A 23,897-nucleotide genomic window follows, 5' to 3' on the forward strand; every position below is an offset into this window, starting at 1 on the left:
ACTGTTTGCATGTGTGTATGTGTGTATTTGTTGCATGTGTGTGCAGAACTGATGTCCCACTGGTGTATTAGGCTGGAGAATGTGATTCCTCACGGTGAGAGAGGACAGGTCATCAAACATTGAGAGGGTCCACACACACGACATCCCACTGCTACTCTGTGCGCACGCACGAACACATGCACCCTCCCACACACACACCCCTGTTACTGCTCTCTTCCTCTGTTCCCTTAGATCACATCAACACAGCATGGCCCTGCCATGGGCTACCACATTGGCGAAACGCTGCAGCCGCAACAATTATATTTCCCTCTCAGTTTGTAGTCACCCCCCAATGTGCACAGGTTTTCACAACCACACAAATATAAATGTTTAGATGGATAATTCTACCTGCACACACATTTCACCCTCAGGTTTTCTATCACCAACTCTCAATGCATTTACACACACACAACATCTGTCCACCCCCCAACACACACCTGCAGTAGGTCAATCCCTCAGCCCACCACACTGTGCCCCGCCCCGCTGCGTGCCTGTAGGTCCATACTCAGCCCACCACGCTGTGCCCGGCCCGGCCCGGCCCCGCATGTAGGTCCATACCCAGCCCACCACGCTGTGCCCCGCCCCGCTGCGTGCCTGTAGGTCCATACCCAGCCCACCACACTGTGCCCCGCCCCGCTGCGTGCCTGTAGGTCCATACCCAGCCCACCACACTGTGCCCCGCCCCGCTGCGTGCCTGTAGGTCCATACCCAGCCCACCACACTGTGCCCCGCCCCGCTGCATGCCTGTAGGTCCATACCCAGCCCACCATGCTGTGCCCCGCTGCGTGCCTGTAGGTCCATACCCAGCCCACCACGCTGTGCCCCGCTGCGTGCCTGTCGGTCCATACCCAGCCCACCACGCTGTGCCCCGCTGCGTGCCTGTAGGTCCATACCCAGCCCACCACGCTGTGCCCCGCTGCGTGCCTGTAGGTCCATACCCAGCCCACCACACTGTGCCCCGCCCCGCGCCTGTAGGTCCATACCCAGCCCACCACGCTGTGCCCCGCTGCGTGCCTGTAGGTTCATACCCAGCCCACCACGCTGTGCCGTGCCCCGCCCCGCTGCGTGCCTGTAGGTTCATACCCAGCCCACCACGCCCCGCCCCGCTGCGTGCCTGTAGGTTCATACCCAGCCCACCACGCCCCGCCCCGCTGCGTGCCTGTAGGTCCATCCCCAGCCCACCACGCTGTGCCCCGCTGCGTGCCTGTAGGTTCATACCCAGCCCACCACGCTGTGCCCCGCTGCGTGCCTGTAGGTCCATACCCAGCCCACCACGCTGTGCCCCGCTGCGTGCCTGTAGGTCCATACCCAGCCCACCACGCTGTGCCCCACTGCGTGCCTGTAGGTCCATACCCAGCCCACCACGCTGTGCCCCGCCCCGCTGCGTGCCTGTAGGTCCATACCCAGCCCACCACGTTGCGTGCCTCTAGGCCAGGACCAGGCTGCCTCCCCTCCTTCCCTTCCCTTGTGGCTGGAGTAAAGTTAATGGCTCACTTGGCAGGTTAAGAGCTGAGTGGAAGATGATTTAAAGGGAAATCAGGCAAGCTGAAGCAGTAGGCCAAGCTCACGGCTCCTGGAAGGATATCTCTCAGAGATATAGCCTTCGCGGTCTATGATAGATATGAAGTCACAGCTATGTGTTGATTTAGATCACTCAACTTTCTCATCTTATCAGTTTGTGCAGAGTCATCCATGGAATTAGGTCTAGGCAATATGTGGCGCTCAATACCTACTATGGAATCCCCCCCCATTCACTCCCACAGAGACAGACTGACTGCGTGTACAACACCTCCATGACACAACCACAGCAACACATTCTATCTCTGGTGATGTTTGGGTGGAGACTAATCTTGTATCACCATCTCGCTCTCTCTCTCGCTCTCTAAAACATTCATTCTCTATTTTGGCTCCCCTCCAAGTCTCACTTCTAGTCTGACCCCTCCTTATTTCCTTTAAATCGCATTTTTGACTATGTTCTGCATCAAAACTACCTGCATGAGTGTTTTTCCAAACTATTTGAGCCAATATATCCAGTCATTCCTAAACATATCCTCATAAAGCAGTTACATTGGCTGTGTCTCAAATGGTCCCTATATAGCCTATAGGGCTCTAGTCAAAAGTAGTGCCCTATGGAAGGCAATAGGGAGCCATTTGGGATGCAGCCACTGTTAGTATTTATAAACCTCACCTCTCATTCTTACTGTTGATTAAACATTAGGTGCCATGCCACAGTGTTAATGGAGCCCAGGGGACTCTGCTACAGGCCAGCCCAGTCTAGTATGGGTGAGCACTGAGCAGCATCAGGCCATACATATGGTGGTGGTGAAGGACAGACCCCTAGTAAGTGACGTCTACCCAGGTGTGTGTGTTTGTGTGTTTTATGGGCATATGGTGGTGGTGGTGGCTGTGACCAGCCCCCTGGTGAGTGACAGCAGTGTTCTGTGGGTCTTAGCCTTTCATTAGCACCTGACAGGGTGTCACTCACAGGATACAGTGTGTGTGTGTGTGTGTGTGTGTGTGTGTGTGTGTGTGTGTGTGTGTGTGTGTGTGTGTGTGTGTGTGTGTGTGTCACCCACAGGATACAGTGTGTGTGTGTGTGTCTCACTCACAGGATACAGTGTGTGTGTGTGTGTGTGTGTGTGTGTGTGTTTGTGTCTGTCACTCACAGGATACAGTGTATGTGTGTGTGTGTGTGTGTGTGTGTGTCACGCACAGGACAGGAGCACACCCTAGGAGCTCATAAACACAGGCACACTACGACACACCGTGGGGATTCAGCTCATAAACACCACCAACCATCAACAAGGTCCAAATCCCTTTGGTACCAACTGGAAACTGAAATGATGCGACAATAACACACAAAACATATACTGCATATTTTTGGAACATTATCGTCCAATTTAATTATACATAGTTTTTGTAGTTTTTCAAAAATACACTATTCTCTGCTAATACCATGGAGTGACCTGTTATTCTGTGGATCACCATTACATTCACATTATGTGTATTTCTCTGCCAACTAGCTATCTGTGTTCTAACACCTTCCAATGTGGACAGTCATATCCATTATTACTAGTGATTCAATCAATTACCAAAGAAGCATAGACCTACTGGTTCCCCTGCTGATTGACTGGGCAATGGACTCAAAGACAAAGTGTTAAGCTCACAATCCATATGAGGATTGTGCTTCCATTGATAGAGTATGTATTCCATATTAAAATATATAGTACAGTATGCCCATGGGTGTAATAATGTAGGGCAGGCGTATTCAACTCTTACCCTATGAGGTCCAGAGCATGCTGGTTTTCTGTTCTACCTAATAATTGCACCCACCTGGTGTCTCAGGTCTAAATCAGTCCCTAATTAGAGGGGAACAAATGGAAAAAAGCAGTGGAACTGGCTTCAAAGTCAAGAGTTGAATCTGACGGATGTAGGGTGTCCAATCAAAAACACATCTTTTGACCAATGGAAAAAATAAATGTTTAAAATTGTCTTTCTGTTTAAAATGTATTGAGTTTTTACCCTTGTAGGATGGCCAAATTTAAGCGGACTAAATTAATGGAGACCAGATAAAAAAAAAGGGTCAAAAATCTGGAAAATAGCGTCAGCTAGGCTGGATACTGTGTGAGAATTAAGGCTAACTGACAGGCTCAGCGTTGAACTTGTCATCCTTCTTGAAAACCGAAAGACATAAAACAACAGAGATCAATATAGTTTTTGAGACGCGACATGTTGGCTTATGGTAGAGAAATTAAAATTGAATTCTCTTGCACCAGCTCTGGTGGACATTCCTGTAGTCAGCATGCCAATTGCATGCTCCCTCAAAACTTGAGACATTTGCGGCATTGTGTTGTGTGACAAAACTGCACATTTTAGACTGGCCTTTTATTGTCCACAGCACAAAGTGCACCTGTGTAATGATCACGCAGTAAAAAACAATGTGCGCCCAAAATTTGAGATAAATAAGATTTTTGTGCATATGGAACATTTCTGGGATCTTTAATTTCAGTTCTTGAAACCAACATGTTCATATTTTTATTCAGTGTAGCTTTCTGCAACCCATGGAAACAACTTTGCAGACTACCACAACATGTAAAATCCCCAAAAGTCTCTAAGAAAGCTGCACTGCTCTGTCAACATAGCTCGGTGCTTATTATCGGATGTATTAGATCATGAAATCTACCTTTTAGGATATAATGTTAATGATATTTTATAGAAAGACCCCACTGAACTATTCAGAACATGAAGAATCATATGGGTCTTGGTAAAATGTATTTTATAATATAAGGAAGTGAAATTATCACCACCAAAGCACATTTTCACCCACTCTGGGCAGAGTGGGTGGACACCCCAAATAATGTTCTCTACTTGTACAGTACTAAGTATAGCCCAGTGGAGTGTGTGTGTCTCGGGCAGGGATCTCTAACCATGTTCTTGGAGAGCGACCCTAATCTAGTGCACCTGGCTGATAAGCTGAATCAGGTTAGTTACAACTGGGGTTGGATCAAAAATCTACAAGAGGGTAGCTCTCCAGGAACAGGGTTGGAGAGCCCTGGTCTAGGGCCTACTGTAGTGTACCTGTGATGTCGGTCCCTCTGTCCTCCTCAGAGTCATTGTCTCCCAGCAGCCTCCTGTCCGGGTCCTGACGGACCTCTGGTACGTAGAAATCTCCCTGGCGAGCCAGAGGACTCATGTAGTGGATCAGGTCATCTCTGTAGATCTCCAGGCATGGGTGTGCACACAACTTCCTCTCCTGGGGGGAGAGAGGGAGAGGGGGCGAGGGGAAGGGGAGGAAGAGAGACAGAGGGAGGTGAGAAACAAGGGAACTTACATTACACAGGATTATACAAGTCATGGGAAATGGAGGCCTAGCTGCACGGACACATGCATACGCACACACATGCATACGCACACACACGCTAGCACACTTATGTATGGTGGTATTATAAATGTTGTATTGTAGATATGAAGTGGTGGAATAATGTTATATGTACTGGTTTATTTTTGTCTTAATTCGTTTGGACCCAAGGAAGAGTAGCACACACACACACTTCCTGTCGAGGGTGGACTTAACGGGGCTGAGGCCTGTCTTGTCCTATCAGTAAGATGGCAACATTGTGGCGCAGAGCTCTAGGAAACCGAAACACAGAAAACAAACATACTGAGGTACTGTAGTTGCTCCTAATATTAACGCATTTCCAATAAAATGTCATGACAACTTTAATAACAACTGGACAAAGACAGTGTATACATGTACATTATGTATTCTCTGTAGACATACAGTGGGGTCTGAAATGATTGACACCCTTGATAAAGATGAGTAATAATGACTGTATAAAATAAATAATACAAATACTAAGCTATATTGTATGCAAACAAATTAGATGAATGATATGTTATACCAATACAATAGTTCAGAGAAAGATTTTGTTTCATAAGTAATACTTTTTGTCTCAAAAACGTAGGCGTCAAAATGACACCTCTTATAAATAAAGTAGTCAAAGGTTTAGTCCCATCTGACATGAGTTGGAGGCTGAAGGACACATGACCTCTATAGTAACTGCTATGTTGTGTTACGTTAATCCATTTTTCTATTAATGCCAGTGTACATAAAACCGTTAATAACAGACAAGCCTTTAAGGTCTAGTCACATGCAGTGAGCCTAATAAAAATGGATGATGCCTGAGGTGTGTGTGTCTGTACTACATGTGCATACGTATGCGTATGTGTGCCCAACTCCCGCTTGTGTATGTGGATGTGTGTTTGTGTGAATGTGTGTGTGTGTATGTTCATATGCTTTTAGATAAATGTACCAATTGGTGAATGATCAGGCTGATGTACAAGAGAGACTGGCAATAAGTCACTACTTAATATCAGAGCTGGGAAACTGAGTCGTCCTCTGTCCCTCCTCCCCCCTACACCATGGCTTTGATCCTCTGCTCTGTCTTTAATGTATGAATAACCTAAACTGGCTTTAACCAGGCAGGCAGGCATGCAGAATGAAAGCCCTGTATGTTGTTCACCCCACTCTCCTGTCCTCTATATTCATCCTCCTCTCCTGTCCTCTAGACGAGAAGTGGAGGGGAGTTCCCCCTGCTTGTTAACTTTTAATGCACACCATTTTCTTATTCTGCTCACACATGCCGGACCAGGCAGATGGTCAACAATCTCATACATTGGCATGGCATCTTCACTCACACACACACACTAGGCCCACCCGATGGGCCCGTGGAGGAGGGCTCCTTAGAAAACACCTACACTACACAATCTCATCATCTTTCTGCCCAACGGTCTTTCAGCCTACGTACTGTTGTGGCAATAGCAAGGTTCCCTCTCTCTTCATAGCTGCCAGAGCCCTCCAACTGTCAGTAAGTAAATTAACCTACTATTCAATATATGTATTTTCTCTTCAAAAACATTAGAATACCTCTGTTTTGTGGGGGATTGCGACAGGAACTCTCGCTCGCTTGCTCTCACACACACACACACACACACACACACACACACACACACACACACACAGCCATTTCCAGTGGACCACTGAGATGTGAAAGGTGCCACGTGTCAGTTCTGTCCAGTTTCAAACATGTTTTCCTTGAAAAGGAAAGGATGTCTTCATCAGTTCAGGTGGGATTCATCAGTTCAGGTGGAATACATGTGCGTGGCCTTACCGTGGCTTTCTTTCTTTCTTTACTATGAATTAACGGACTTGTTTTGTTAAATAATCAATTGTAAACACCATAAGGTGGGATGTTCATTGTATGACAAGAAAAAAAATAGCAGGTCTATTTTGCTCAAGGAGATAGCACATTCTGTCTGTCCACGATTCATTGTGGGAACATGGCGGCTCTCAATCCCGATATGAAAAAAACACTATTTGTCAATATATGATGTGTTGGCAGCTGCATAGGCTATTCTCGTTGAGTGTGGCAACACAATATTAACGTTTAATCCACCATTGTAATCTACGGGGAAGCCAAAATGTTCCCAAATTTGAGATTAATACAATGATGGAGGATCCTCCAATTCTGGTTTATCAGCCTAGTATTATTATTATTTTTAAATCAAATATACACATATACAGTGGGGCAAAAAGGTATTTAGTCAGCCACCAATTGTGCAAGTTCTCCCACTTAAAAAGATGAGAGAGGCCTGTAATTTTCATCATAGGTACACTTCAAAATGAGATTTTTTTTCTCCAGAAAATTTTATTTGCAAATTATGGTGGAAAATAAGTATTTGGTCACCTACAAACAAGCAAGATTTCTGGCTCTCACAGACCTGTAACTTATTTTTTAAGAGGCTCCTCTGTCCTCCACTCGTTACCTGTATTAATGGCACCTGTTTGAACTTGTTATCAGTATAAAAGACACCCGTCCACAACCTCAAACAGTCACACTCCAAACTCCACTATGGCCAAGACCAAAGAGCTGTCAAAGGACACCAGAAACAAAATTGTAGACCTGCACCAGGCTGGGAAGACTGAATCTGCAATAGGTAAGCAGCTTGGTTTGATTAAATCAACTGTGGGAGCAATTATTAGGAAATGGAAGACATATAAGACCACTGATAATCTCCCTCGATCTGGGGCTCCACGCAAGATCTCACCCCGTGGGGTCAAAATGATCACAAGAACGGTGAGCAAAAATCCCAGAACTACACGGGGGGACCTAGTGAATGACCTGCAGAGAGCTGGGACCAAAGTAACAAAGCCTACCATCAGTAACACACTACGCCGCCAGGGACTCAAATCCTGCAGTGCCAGACGTGTCCCCCTGCTTAAGTCAGTGCCTGTCCAGGCCCGTCTGAAGTTTGCTAGAGAGCATATGGATGATCCAGAAGAAGATTGGGAGAATGTCATATGGTCAGATGAAAGCAAAATATAACTTTTTGGTAAAAACTCAACTCGTCGTGTTTGGAGGACAAAGAATGCTGAGTTGCTTCCAAAGAACACCATACCTACTGTGAAGCATGGGGGTGGAAACATCATGCTTTGGGGCTGTATTTCTGCAACGGGACCAGGACGACTGATCCGTGTAAAGGAAAGAATGAATGGGGCCATGTATCGTGAGATTTTGAGTGAAAACCTCCTTCCATCAGCAAGGGCATTGAAGATGAAACGTGGCTGGGTCTTTCAGCATGACAATGATCCCAAACACACCACCCGGGCAACAAAGGAGTGGCTTCGTAAGAAGCATTTCAAGGTCCTGGAGTGGCCTAGCCAGTCTCCAGATCTCAACCTCATAGAAAATCTTTGGAGGGAATTGAAAGTCCGTGTTGCCCAGCAACAGCCCCAAAACATCACTGCTCTAGAGGAGATCTGCATGGAGGAATGGGCCAAAATACCAGCAACAGTGTGTGAAAACCTTGTGAAGACTTACAGAAAATGTTTGACCTCTGTCATTGCCAACAAAGGGTATATAACCAAGTATTGAGATAAACTTTTGTTATTGACCAAATACTTATTTTCCACCATAATTTGCAAATAAATTCATTAAAAATCCTACAATGTGATTTTCTGGATTTTTTTCTCATTTTGTCTGTCATAGTTGAAGTGTACCTATGATGAAAATTACAGGCCTCTCTCATCTTTTTAAGTGGGAGAACTTGCACAATTGGTGGCTGACTAAATACTTTTTTGCCCCACTGTATATATATATAGATATATACCATATCTTTCATAAACACAGATTTTAAAACAATTTTCCAAAATGTTGTCGTCCCACACGGACCAAAGCGGCTTTGTTAAAAAACGTGTATCCTCTTACCTCAAATGCTTCATCAGAAACAACAACTCCTTAGGCTTAGGTTTCATCTCTTTGATAGACTAGAATGGTCATATCTCTGGTCTGTCATGGAACATACAGGAATTGGCTCAAATTTCATTAATAAGATTAAAATGCTATATGCCAATCACTCAGACATAGTTATAACAGTCAATAATGTGCTCTGTTCCGTTCAGAATCACTAGAAGCAGCAGACAAGTAGGGATGGGCACGCTTATTCGAATAACCGAACTGACATTGGTATTCGAATAGGCCTACATGCGAAAACTATAATCTTAGGCCTATTTTAAAAATGAAAACGTTTTTTTTCAAATAAAATGATCTACAATGCCTTCAGAAAGAGATAAGCCGTGGATTTACCTAGCAAAGACCTATGGATGATCTGGAGCCAGTGGGTTTGGCAACGGATATGTAGTGAGGGCCAGCCAATGAGATCATACAGGTCTCAGTGGTGGGTAGTATATGGGGTTTTGGTGATAAAACGGATGGCACTGATAGATTACAGCCAGTTTGTCCAGAGGGTATGTTTGTCCAGAGTAGTGATGCTGGGAGGGTGGGAGGGTGCGGGCAGCAATCGGTTGAAGAGCATGCATTTAGTTTTACTAGCATTTAAAAGCTGTTGGAGGCAGGAGTGTTGTACAGCGTTGAAGCTCGTTTGGAGGTTTGTTAGCACAGTGTCCAAAGAAGGGCCAGCATTCACAGACAGGTTACAGTGTGCATGGCACTGTGTAATTGCCTATTATTCTGTCTGAGAACAAAAAAAGTATCAGAATATGAGATAATAATAAATGGTCATTAAAAGGTTAACCTGTGAAGTTTCACAGTTGCACTAATTCAAGTTAAAGTGGTTAAGGAAGAGAGATGGAGAAGAAAGAAGGAAAAGAAGAGGAGAGGTTTAACTGTTAGGGAAGGGGTGTGAACGGTGAGTGTTTAGTCCTGGTCTGTCTCCAGGGGGTTTGTCGTCGTGACTGAGTTTAGACCAACAGCTGCTGCAGGTATACAGCTATTTCAGCCTCATCCCTAAATCTCCCACAGAGAATACACAGCCTCAGGCTCTCATCCTCCGCAGGTACACACAGATATTACCAAGAGGTAGGCCTACACACACACACAACCAAGAGGTAGGTTCACACACACACAACCAAGAGGTAGGTTCATACACACACAAACAACCAAGAGGTAGGTTCATACACACGCAAACAACCAAGAGGTAGGTTCATACACACACAAACAACCAAGAGGTAGGTTCATACACACACAAACAACCAAGAGGTAGGTTCATACACACACAAACAACCAAGAGGTAGGTTCATACACACACAACCAAGAGGTAGGTTCATACACACACAAACAACCAAGAGGTAGGTTCATACACACACAAACAACCAAGAGGTAGGTTCATACACACACACACTACCAAGAGGTAGGTTTACACACACACTTATTACCAAGAGGTAGGTTTACACACACACTTATTACCAAGAGGTAGGTTTACACACACACACACACACACTTATTACCAAGAGGTAGGTTAATACACACACACTTATTACCAAGAGGTAGGTTTACACACACACACACACACACACACACACACACACACACACACAGGTAGGTTTACACACACGTATTACTAAGAGGTAGGTTTACACACACACTGATTACTAAGAGATAAGCCTACACACACACGTATTACTAAGAGGTAGGTTTACACACACACACGTATTACTAAGATGTAGGCCTACACACACATGTATTACTAAGAGGTAGGCCTACACACACACGTATTACTAAGAGGTAGGCCTACACACACACGTATTACTAAGCGGTAGGCCTACACACACAAGTATTACCAAGAGGTAGGTTTACACACACTTATTACCAAGAGGTAGGTTTACACACACACACACACGCACACACACACATATTACTAAGAGGTAGGTTTACACACAAACCTATTACTAAGAAGTAGGCCTACACACACACACGTATTACTAAGAGGTAGGTTTACACACACACTTATTACTAAGAGGTAGGTTTACACACACACTTATTACTAAGAGGTAGGTTTACACACACACTTATTACTAAGAGGTAGGTTTACACACACACTTATTACGAAGAGGTAGGTTTACACACACATGTATCACTAAGAGTTAGGCCTACACACACAGTAGGGATGTGACCAACTACTAGAGATGGAGTGAAGGTACGCTAATTTAGTGATAATCAAGTCTGATCACCATGATGATCCATAAGATAAGATGAGAACGTTAAATGCCATGGAAAACTCCCAGTGGACTCTCAGTCACATCCCTTATGATATATCCCATAGGGTGGTAGGGGGTGAGAGACAGATAGGCAGTTTAGAGAAGAGATGTTTCTGAGAGAGACGGCGAGGATGGAGGATAGGCTAGATAGATGATAAGGATGGGGCAGCAGCATCCTCCCTCTCCTCCTCTCCTCTCCAGGTTCCTAGTCTGGGGCAGAACAGCTGCAGAGAGAAAGAACATATACACCACATCCACATTTCCCTTCAGATAAATAAATGAAAATGTACTGCAGTTTATATTTAGATAGGTATAAAAAGGTCCCTGTGAGACTTCTGGTGAAGCACGTTGTCACGTTCGTCATAACGAGGAGACCAAGGCGCAGCGTGATATGAATACATTCTTCTTTATTAAACGAACACTAAACAAACAAAGAAAATTACAAAACGAACGTGAAGTTATAAACAACTAGTGCTGACATGCAACTACACATAGACAACAACCCACAAAACCAAAATGGTAAATGGCAACCTAAATAGGATCCCCAATCAGAGACTACGATAAACAGCTGTCTCTGATTGGGAACCAATTCAGGCCACCATAGACCTACATATACCTAGACATATCCAAAACCCCATAGATATACAAAAAGGGGTTTAGGTGGTGGGCGTGGCAGGGGAGGTGGCAATGGGCGAGGTTGGACTGTTTAAAAATATATTTATTTATTTAGGAGGCCCCCAATCTAGGAGGTGTAGAGACATTTTTTGAATATTTAAGCCAATTTCCTGCAATTATACAAATTTCAGCATGGAGCTCAGAGAAAATGTTTAAGTTTTAAAGCAAATTTCCTGCAATTCTATGCATTTTTCCAAGGCTAATGCTGTGTTCTTTTACTCAAACAGAATAACAAAATCAATACCGCTAAATTAACTGTTTTGGGAATTTTCAATTCTCCCTGACAGTCCAGCTCTTATTTTGGTAATTGGGAGTTCTCAAAGAATATATTATTTAAAATATATATATATATATAGGTACATTATATTTTTTGAGTACTTCATATCTGGTTTTATTTTTTTTAAGTTAACACTGAATTTGTTTTTCCATCCCGGGAAATGTATAAAACCTTTATAACCTTTTTTGTTTTTTTGTTTTAATATACTAAGGCCGCCCAAGGATTTTAATGGCAGAGAAATCCCTGTAGGGTGCCATTTGGAATGCAGTCTTAATGAGTTCTTCATATGAGGTTCTTCACATACATTAGGTCTCTATAAAGTAGGAACCATGTCATAAATTCTGTTAATGTATAGCTACAAGATCCAGTCTGACTTACAGTGATTTACAAGTCACTACAGCAGATGTAAAAACAGGGTATTCATGGACATGTAAAATCAGTTTACACTCAGCTGCACTCAATGGGAGAATTTAGCAGACCCCTAGCACCCATAGTACTGCGTCACACAGAAGAGACAGAGATTGAGTCTATAGGTCCTTCTACTAAATGTTCCAAGATGATTGGGCAGCAAATCTAAACGCACTCTTACCAGACTCCATTCTTGTGTTTGGGACATTATATAAAATACAGTTCAGCCCTCCTTGTCATGGACAAGTATTTAATTTACAGGTTTGTGACACTTGGCCGGTTCCTGTGTGGTCTAATGGCTGTAATCTGTGGGATTACGGGGCACTGGGGGCAGACACAGTCTGAGACAGAAGATTATGGGGCAGACCACTCAAACTGAGATAGGGGTATAGGCAAGTGTCAAGTGGTGACAGGTCTCGGTCTCTCCTTCTCTCACCCTGTGTTGCTGCTATTCATCATTCTCCCCACTCCCCCATCTCACTCTTCCTCTCTTCACTTAACAGCCTCTTTTACCCAGTTGCGTTCAGCCATGCCAAATGAACAAGAAGACTACAAGAGTGTGTTTAGAAGTCACTGATCTGAGTAACAAGAGTACAGTTTTAAGATTCTTTATCTCTCCTATTTTCTTTAGCTAAATCACAGGGCCATATTTGTGCGAACTTGAACTGGAAGCCCCCACCTCCGCCCCATCCCACCCTGCAGTTGGACTCACTCATACTTGACTGGCTCCAAATTGCATTATGAATTGCTTTTCTGACAAATCCCTCAAGAGGACACTGGATAAAATCCCACGAATGTGGATTTCTTTCTATCTCAAAGAAGTGGCTTAGCAGGTTTGGCCACTTTGTCCAGCTATAGTATAGAAACGAGGCCACCTGAAACGTATGACACAGATCAAACCAAAACGTTTTGCCGCTAACCTTTTTACGCATTTTCTTTATATCTGAAAGGTATTGCCGGTAACAAAGCCTGTACTTTTATTTCCACCAACTGAGGTAGTCATGAATGCCTAATTTGTTTTAAAAAACACCAATGCCTCAGTATAAACGTCCCCTTTCTTCTTACCGGCTTTGGCACGTATTAAATCATGAACATTGTAATGTTGAACTTGTCCTTGTCATATTTTTTTTATTTCACCTTTATTTAACCAGGTGGGCCAGTTGAGAACAAGTTCTCATTTACAACTGCGACCTGGCCAAGATAAAGTAAAGCAGTACGACAAAATCAACAACACAGAGTTATACATAAACAAACGAACAGTCAATGACACAAAAGAAAAGAAAAATAGAATAATCTATGTACAGTGTTTGCAAATGTAGAAGAGTAGGGAGGTAGGCAATAAATAGGCCTTAGAGGTGAAAATAATTACAATTTAGCATTAATACTGGAGTGATAGATGTGCAGATGATGATGTGCAAGTAGAGATGGGTGCAAAAGAGGGTGCAAAAGAGCAAGAGGTTAAGTAATAATATGGGGATGAGGTAGTTGGGTGTGCTATGTACAGATTGGCTGTGTACAGGTACAGTGATCGGTAAGCTGCTCTGACAGCTGATGCTTAAAATTAGAGAGGGAGATAAAAGACTCCAGCTTCAGAGATTGTTGCCATTTGTTCCAGTTATTGGCAGCAGAAAACAGGAAGGAAAGGCGGCCAAATGAGGTGTTTGCTTTGGGGATGACCAGTGAGATATACCTGTTGGAGCGCGTGCTACGTGTGGGTGTTGCTATGGTGACCAGTGAGCTGAGATAAGACGGGGCTTTACCTAGCAAAGACTTATAGATGACCTGGAGCCAGTGGGTTTGGCGACGGATTTATAGTGAGGGCCAGCCAACGAGAGCATACAGGTCGCAGTGGTGGGCAGTATATGGGACTTGTGATAAAATGGATGGCACTGATAGACTACATCCAGTTTGCTATTTTGTAAATGACATCGCCAAAGTCAGGGATCGTTAGGATGGTCAGTTTTACGAGGGTATGTTTGGTGGCATGAGTGAAGGAGGCTTTGTTGCGAAATAGGAAGCCGATTCTAGATTTAATTTTGGATTGGAGATGATTAATGTCTGGAAGGAGAGTTTACAGTCTAACCAGACACCTAGGTATTTATAATTGTCCACATATTCTAGGTCAGAACCGTCCAGAGTAGTGATGCTAGTCAGGCGGGAAGGTGCGGACAGCAATCGGTTGAAGAGCCTGCATTTAGTTTTACTAGGATTTAAAAGCAGTTGGAGGCCACGGAAGGAGTGTTGTATGGCGTTGAAGCTCGTTTGGAGGTTTGTTAGCACAGTGTCCAAAGAAGGGCCAGATGTACACAGAATGGTGGTGTCTGCATAGAGGTGGATCAGAGATTCACCAGCAGCAAGAGTGACATCATTGATATATACAGAGAAAAGAGTCGGACTGAAAATTGAACCCTGTGGCACCCCCATAGAGACTGCCAGAGGTCCGGACAACAGGCCCTCCGATTTGACACACTGAACTCTATCAGAGAAGTAGTTAGTGAGCCAGGCCAGGCAGTCATTTGAGAAACCAAGGCTGTTGAGTCTGCCGATAAGAATGCGGTGATTGACAGAGTCGAAAGCCTTGGCCAGGTCGAAGACGGCTCCACAGTACTATCTTTTATCAATGGCGGTTATGATATCGTTTAGGACCTTGAGCGTGGCTGAGGAGCACCCATGACCAGCTCGGAAACCAAATTGCATAGTGGAGAAGGTACAGTGGGTTTTGAAATGGTCGGTGATCTGTTTATTAACTTGGCTATCGAAGATTTTAGAAAAAGGCAGGGCAGGATGGATATAGGTCTATAACAGATTGGGTCTAGAGAGTCTCCCCCTTTGAAGAGGGGGATGACCATGGCAGCTTTCTAATCTTTGGGGATCTCAGACGATACAAATGAGAGGTTGTATAGGCTAGTAATAGGGGTTGCAACAATGTCGGGGGATGGTCCAGATTGTCTAGCTCAGTTGATTGGTAGGGATCCAGATTTTGCAGCTCTTACAGAACATCAGCTGTCTGGATTTGGGTGGAGGTGACACGGAGGGGGGGGGGGGGGGGGGGGGGCAAGATGCTGCAGTGGGTGCTGAGCTGTTGGCCGGGTAGGGGTAGCCAGGTGGAAAGCATGGCCAGCCGTGGAAAAATGCTTATTGAAATGATCGATTATCGTACATTTATCGGTGGTGACAGTGTTTCCTACCCTCAGTGCAGTGGGCAGCTGGGAGGAGGTGCTCTTATTCTCCATGGACTTTACACTGTCCCAGAACTTTTTGGAATTAGCACTACAGGGAGCAAATTTCTGTTTTAAAAAGCCAGCCTTAGGTTCCTGACTTCCCTGAAAAGTTGCATATCGCGGGGACTATTTCGATGCGAATGCAGAACGCCACAGGATGTTTTGTGCTGGTCAAGGGCAGTCAAGTCTGGGGTGAACCAAGGGCTTTATCTGTTCTTAGTTCAAATTTTTTTTGAATTGGGCATGCTTAATTAAGATCGAGAGGAAAGCATTTTGAAGAGAAACCAGGCATTCTCTACTGACAGAATGAGGTCAATATCCTTCCAGGAAACCTGGGCCAGGTCGATTAGGAAATCTTGCCCGCTGAAGTGTTTTAGGGAGCGTTTGACAATGATGAGGGGTGGTTGTTTGACCATGGACCCATTATGCACGCAGGCAATGAGGCAGTATCAACACATAAATGGCATGACAACGCAGCAGCCTGGTCCAAATAGCAACGTTACCTACACTATTTTTTGCACCAAAAACACATCTGTTGAAAAACATTTTTAGTATAGGCTATGTCAATCTAACAAGCCAGGCCACTAAAATAAACTTTCTAGACAATGTTTTGGTTCGTTGGTAGCAAGCTATCTATCTATTTTTTCAACTGTATAAAAATAACATTTACATAACTATTCAAACCCTTTACTCAGTACTTTGTTGAAGAACCTTTGGCAGTGATTATAGCCGAATCTTCTTGGGTATGACAATACAAGCTTGGCACACCTGTATTTGGGGAGTTTCTCCCATTCTTCTCTGCAGATCCTCTCAAGCTCTATCAGGTTGGATCGGGACTTCGCTGCACAGCTATTTTCAGGTCTCTTCAGAGATGTTCGATCGGGTTCAAGTCCGGGCTCTGGCTGGGCCACTCAAGGACATTCAGAGACTTGTCCCGAAGCCACCCCTGGGTTGTCTTGGCTGTGTGCTAAGGGGCAATGTCCTTTTGGGAGGTGAACATTCACCCCAGTCAGAGGTCCTGAGCACCCAGGAGCAGGTTTTCATCAAGGATCTCTCTGTACTTTGCTCCGTTCATCTTTCTCTCGATCCTGATTAGTCTCCCAGTCCCTGCTGCAGAAAAACATCCCAACAGCATGATGCTGCCACCACCATGCTTCCACCACCATGCTCCTCCAGACGTGATGCTTGGCATTCAGAGCAAAGAGTTCAATCTTGGTTTAATCAGATCAGACAATCTTGTTTCTCATGGTCTGAGAGTCTTTACGTGCCTTTTGGCAAACTCCAAGCGGGCTGTCTTTTACTGAGGAGTGGCTTCCGTCTGGCCACTCTGCCATAAAGGTCTGATTGGTGGAGTGCTGCAGAGATGGTTGTCCTCCAGAAGCTCTTGAGCTCTGTCAGAGTGACCATCAGGTTCTTGGTCACCTCCCTGACCAAGGCCCTTCTCCTTTGATTGCTCAGTTTGGCCGGGTGGCCAGCTCTAGGACGAGTCTTGGTGGTTCCAAACTTCTTCCATTTAAGAATTATGGAGGCCACTGTATTTTTGGGGACCTTCAATAGAACCCTTCCCCCGAAGTTGATTGGTCGAAAGAACAGCTGTCTCTTGGTCAACCAAGATTATATTTTTTATGTTGGGGACAGGCCTTGTGTGGGTTATACTTTTATTGCTAGGTATTACTGCACTGTTTGAGCTGGAAACACAAGCATTTCGCTGCACCTGCAATAACATCTGCAAATCTTGATTTCATTTAATTTGGAAATGCGTGCGGGAAAGATGCTGGGGGGGAAAGATCCCGAATCTCCCCATACCCCCAGGAAAATGTGCCTACATTCAGGCTATTGTTTATATGTTGAGGTAAAAATTGAAGTATAATGCTTGTATGGATGTCAACCCCAATGTTCAGGTCAACGTCACCAATCAACTGCATTACAGTTAAAAACGACATTGACTACCACCCCAGACTTCTCTATGCTAGCTATACTACCAGCTTATACGAACGTGAGTTAGCATTTAGCAGTCACTTCATCTAAACCTGAAAAGGGACTACTTCTAAATGTTATGCAGCAAAAAACAAATATATTCAAATCAGGCTTTAGCAAACAGATTGTGGGCCTGTAACAGAACATCAATCATTTGATGAATATCAAGTTTGTTAGATCAGATTTGTTGAATATGCGCCAAATAAGTGTCCTTCTATCCCCCATGGTCTGTGTTTCATTGACCTCTTTACCACATCTATAGTATAGTGAGGTGGATAATTACCCACCTACAGATGGGCTTGTTGAATATATGCCAGGTAGCTTTTGAATGGTGCACCGCAACCATGTGACCAAATCCTCTGCACTTCACTCAGTAGAAATGCTTAGGATCATTGGTGTTCACAGACCCAAAGGCTCACAGCATAATAAGGAAGAAAAAACTATAATGAGTATGAGACAATTTGAATGTGTTGTTGGTATTTTTACACATCCTGACAAAAGTAGGTGCCTGCACTATGACATTGATAAAAACTTCAACAGAGTTCACAGAAATACTAATAATCTTATTTAACTATGACATTGATAAGGCTTCCACAGTGTTCACAGAGATACTAATAATCTTATTTAACTATGACATTGATAAGGCTTCCACAGTGTTCACAGAGATACTAATAATCTTATTTAACTATGACATTGATAAGGCTTCCACAGTGTTCACAGAGATACTAATAATCTTATTTAACTATGACATTGATAAGGCTTCCACAGTGTTCAGAGATACTAATAATCTTATTTAACTATGACATTGATAAGGCTTCCACAGTGTTCACAGAGATACTAATAATCTTATTTAACTATGACATTGATAAGGCTTCCACAGTGTTCACAGAGATACTAATAATCTTATCAAACTATGACATTGATAAGGCTTCCACAGTGTTCACAGAGATACTAATAATCTTATTTAACTATGACATTGATAAGGCTTCCACAGTGTTCACAGAAATACTAATAATCTTATTTAACTATGACATTGATAAGGCTTCCACAGTGTTCACAGAGATACTAATAATCTTATTTAACTATGACATTGATAAGGCTTCCACAGTGTTCACAGAGATACTAATAATCTTATTTAACTATGACATTGATAAGGTTTCCACAGTGTTCACAGAGATACTAATAATCTTATTTAACTATGACATTGATAAGGCTTCCACAGTGTTCACAGAGATACTAATAATCTTATTTAACTATGACATTGATAAGGCTTCCACAGTGTTCACAGAGATACTAATAATCTTATTTAACTATGACATTGATAAGGCTTCCACAGTGTTCACAGAGATACTAATAATCTTATTTAACTATGACATTGATAAGGTTTCCACAGTGTTCACAGAGATACTAATAATCTTATTTAACTATGACATTGATAAGGCTTCCACAGTGTTCACAGAGATACTAATAATCTTATTTAACTATGACATTGATAAGGCTTCCACAGTGTTCACAGAGATACTAATAATCTTATTTAACTATGACATTGATAAGGCTTCCACAGTGTTCACAGAGATACTAATAATCTTATCAAACTATGACATGGAACAGCCTTCAGCTATAAGCCTACCAGACTGGACGTTTTACTCTCCCTCTCGCTTGGCAACTAGCAGGAGCAAACTGGTTACCAGGGAAACTGTCTATGTAGATTCCCCACTTTTCCAGAGATGTTGGTTAAACTGATATTCCAAAGAGCAGAAGAAAGGGAGGATGGAGGAGGGAGTGGGGAGGAGGGGGAGAGGCTGTGGATGTGTCTCTCTATTTTATGTTAAGCTTCATTGGATACTGAGAGATGATGAACCAGAGGCAGCACACTAAGTAACTGGTCATCTCGTCTGCAGGTAGGGTCAAGGATTGGGCAACAGGTGCAATCTACTGCTGCTATTTCAACTAGGCCTAATACACATAATTCCATGAAGAATTGGCACTTTGGAATTTAATCTGGCCAGGTGTGTATTTGATTATTTGTTATTTAAATACTTATGTTTAGGTATTTTCAAATAATGTATGAGTATTTTCAAATAATCAACTACTTCTATTGGAAGTTTTCTCAAATAATTTCCTATTAATAGCCTACAATTTGAAAACATTTTCAGATACTTATTTCAAAATACATTATTTCAAATACCAAACAGACCTGGTTATGGCCTTATGGGAAGGAGACTTACTTAACATAGAACTGACCTGTTTGATTAAACTGTTATACTCTTCACAGCATCTTCAGCAGGGAAGACAATATTGGCCAGGAAGGCAGAGTGTGATAATTGTTTCAAAACCATCAGTCCAAAACTATTTCCAAATAAAGCACAGAGGGGGAAAGTTAGTCTGCATTCTGCAATCTCTGTGGGTTGTTGGAATAGAAAGACAATTTCCACCTCAGAAGAGTTCCAGCTAGCAGGTTTATAAAACATCGGCAGGCTTTAACACCATTCTACTTAGCACAGCTTCACCTTACACACAACAACAAAAACATTACACAAATAGAAATTAGCCATGCGTCAGAGTCAGGAGAGAATGATAATCCCACACCTCTCTATTTAAAACCTCCAAAACAAAGAAAGTGTTCATCTTCATTGCAAAGAAGGAAAAAGTAACAGACGGAACCCAGACAATACAAGACAATTCATTTTCCTAATACTGGAAATCTGTGGCTTAAAACCACTGTGGCGTTTCAAGCTATTGTTCTGGGTGTGGAGGCTGATTAACACAACCTTCTAAGAGAGTGTTAATGTGGAGAGAGAGAGAGAGAGAGAAAAGAGAGAGAGAGAAAAGAGAGAGAGAGCGAGAGAGAGAAAAGAGAGAGAAAAGAGAGAGCAAAGAGAGAGAGCGAGAGAGAGCAAAGAGAGAGAGAGCGAGAGAGAGCGAGAGAGAGCAAAGAGAGAGAGAGCGAGAGAGAGCGAGAGAGAGCGAGAGAGAGCGAGAGAGAGCGAGAGAGAGAGCTGTATTAGAGAGAGAGAGGAGAGAGAGAGAGCTGTATTAGAGAGAGAGAGCGAGAGAGAGAGCTGTATTAGAGAGAGAGAGGAGAGAGAGAGAAGAGAGAGAGAATGGGGAGACAGTGAGGGAGCGAGAAAGACAAGGAGAACAAGTGAGCGATAGGAGCAGTGAACACCAAAGGCCCAGACTGAACACGTCCTCACACCACACAAGTAGCCTACCCAGCGGCTCTCCAGTGCCCCCGGCCGCGGTGCCCGCCAGCTGCACACCACACACGTAGCCTTCCCAGCGGCCACGATGCCCGACAGCTGTGCACGACACCACACACGTAACCTCCCTAGTGCCCACAGCCGCACACCCCACCGAGCAGGGCATTATGATGGAGCTGTTGTTGGACCTGATACCTGGAGGATTAGCTCTCAGCACAGGCTACAGACATCGAAGTTTATCTTCTGAGATATGATGAACAACAAGATAGCGAACTTATGCAGACTTCACTACGGTTAATAAGGGGTAAGAAAACTTGGAGGACTTAGAACTGGTAGACAGGCTGTGAGGACTAGATGGGGTATGGCTGTAGAGTGAGTCTTATTAAGTTTTATACACACAAAAAACACAAGATGCCAGAGCCCCCCAGGCCTACTACTATCAACCAATGACTACACAGTATTGGCAACATACACTATATATACAAAAGTATGTAGACACCCCTTCAAATGAGTGGATTCGGCTATTTCAGCCAAGTTGTGGTTTTCATGAATGCAGAGAGCTCCATTACTTTCAACATGGCACCGTCATAGGATGCCACCTAACCAACAAGTCAGTTCATCAAATTTCTGCCCTGCTAGAGATGCCCCAGTCAACTGTACAGTAAGTGCTGTTATTGTGAAATGGAAACCACATGAGGTTGGTGGCACCTTAATTGGGCAGGATGGGCTCGTGGTAATGACTGGAGTGGAATCAGTGGAATGTTATCAAGTACATGGTTTTCATGTGTTTGATGCCATTCCATTTACTCCAGTCCAGCCATTATAATGAGCCGTCCTCCTGTCAGCTGCCTCCACTGGTGGAAACAGCTAGGAGTCACAAAGGCTCAGCCACAAAGTGGTAGGCCACACAAGCTCAAAGAATGGGACCGCCAAGTGCTGAGGCACGTAGAGTGCAAAAATCCTCTGTTGCAACACTAACTACCGAGTTCCAAATTGGCTCTGGAAGCAACTATTTGAAAAACTAGTGGAAAGTGTTCCCAGAAGAGTGGAGGCTGTTATATTTGTAAAAAATATACATATAAAAAATATATATATATATATTTACCTAGGCAAGTCAGTTTGTAAATAAGAATTTGTTCCAATGACGACCTACCCCAGCCAAACCCGGACGACGCTGTGCCAATTGTGCGCCGCCCTATGGGACTCCCAATCACGGCCGGATGTGATACAGTTATAGAAGCAAAAGGGGGGGACCAACTCTATATTAATGCCCATGATTTTGGAATGAGATGTTCGACGAACAGACAGGGTGAGTGGGAGGAAAAGGCACGGCCCCCCATTGTGTGGAGCCTGGTTCTGGGGACATGGAAGAGTTTGGTGTGGCTTGAACGGAGGGTGCGTGAAGGATCATAGGGGGATAGCAGGTCTGCAGGTCGACGGGTTCGATGCCATTTAGGGCTGTGTAAACGAGGAGGGAAATTGTATAGTTAATTATTTGAGGAGTTAGCCAATGGAGATCAGCAAGGATGGGGGTGATGTGGGCAGACTTTCTTTTTCTATCAGAATCCTTGCGGCACTGTTTCGGATGAGCTATAGTTTATGAATTGAATTTGGAGGCAGGCCCCCCAAGTAGTGCATTCCCATAATCAATTCTGGAGAAAATGTATGCGTGGATTAGCTTTTCAGCATCAATTGTGGTGAGAGAGGGAACTGGTGAGATTGAAACATAACATTACTATTCACTTTCTAATCCACAAAGGATATGCACTAACATCTGACATTCACTCCAAGACACATCTTCCATCATGATCAAATGATCAACTGTATCACCTTCGCTGACTTCTCATCTCAGGGTCAACTGAAAGGTCAACTGCCACACTAATGAAGTAGGCAACATGAAGTGAATGTTTTAGGGGACATTTCCCAGAGGGAAGAAACATTGTGAATAAGGGACAAATGAAGAGGGACAGAGATGGGAAAGAGTATAGGAGGGATACAACCTTCTCTGCCTCCGTTCCACCTCTCCACCCATCTCTCTCTCTCGCCCAACAAGCATCTGTATCATAGCCACTTTATAACTCCAGCTAACCATCCTATCTGTATGGGCCATAAAACAGCTCTCTTTCCACAGTAAATGGGTAGTAAATATGCCGGTGCACCCCTCCTGCCTGATCTTCATTCAGAGCGACAGCCGTCTGGAATAAAATCTACATCGGATCAATCATATTCAAATGTGACATTTAGCGTTAACAAATGTCTTTGGATTCCCCGTGGCCAGATGACTAAAGTCATGTTTGAGCACTTGACTGGCAGGGTCGACACAGCCCCGTGAGTGAGTGCGTGATTGTGTGTGTGAGAGAGAAAGAGTGAGAGAGAAAGGACCTCAGAGCTCCTCACAGCCCCTGGACAGACCAGACCAGACCTGGCTCAGACCCTGTCTGACCCGACTCGCAAACAGAAGAGCTCAGAGCTAGGGAACACATACATGGATATAATGCTTCACATTTCTTTATCAGTATCCTCAACTACTCTGATAAAATGAAACATATGGTTGTTAACCTATAGGCTCAAAGAAAGTTCTTCGCATTTATTTATCATTGTCCTAGACTAGGGCTAGGCTATATTCTCTGGTAAAATGATTTAGCCTAAGGCTAAACATATAGACCCAATACAGTCCTGCATATTTCCCCCTTAGAATAATTTCAGACATTTTTTTATTTAACCTTTATTTAACTATTGTATTGTTGAAAAGGAGATCAAGCCTGTATTTCCATAGCTTGATAAAGCACCACATTTTGCCCATCTCATTGAACATCCTAGTGCCGGAGATTGTTTACTAGGCAACATATGAAAAATTGAGATAGCTCATCAGAATGCCTCTGTATGGATAGTCCATAAACACACACAGCCTACACACACAGCCTACACACACACAACATGCGCACGCATTGTTTGATCACTCCTTTAAACAGTGAGAGGCTCAGAGAGATAACTAATAGGCATTTAAAAAATGTCTTCTGACTAATTCCTCTCCAGGAATG

General features: G+C 43.7%; 1 protein-coding gene across 1 annotated transcript in view; it reads right to left on the reverse strand.

The window, feature by feature from the left end:
- Nucleotides 1–23,897, reverse strand: part of LOC109891294 (testis-expressed protein 264) — an 86,609-nt gene that overhangs the window by 13,458 nt on the left and 49,254 nt on the right. Inside the window, exon 3 of the mRNA XM_020483726.2 lies at nucleotides 4,618–4,792. Within this exon, the coding sequence (XP_020339315.1) occupies nucleotides 4,618–4,792 (175 nt within the window). The remainder of the gene's footprint in view (nucleotides 1–4,617; nucleotides 4,793–23,897) is intronic.

The sequence above is a fragment of the Oncorhynchus kisutch genome, linkage group LG5 (assembly GCF_002021735.2).
Source record: "Oncorhynchus kisutch isolate 150728-3 linkage group LG5, Okis_V2, whole genome shotgun sequence".
NCBI classification, from domain to species: Eukaryota; Metazoa; Chordata; class Actinopteri; order Salmoniformes; family Salmonidae; genus Oncorhynchus; species Oncorhynchus kisutch.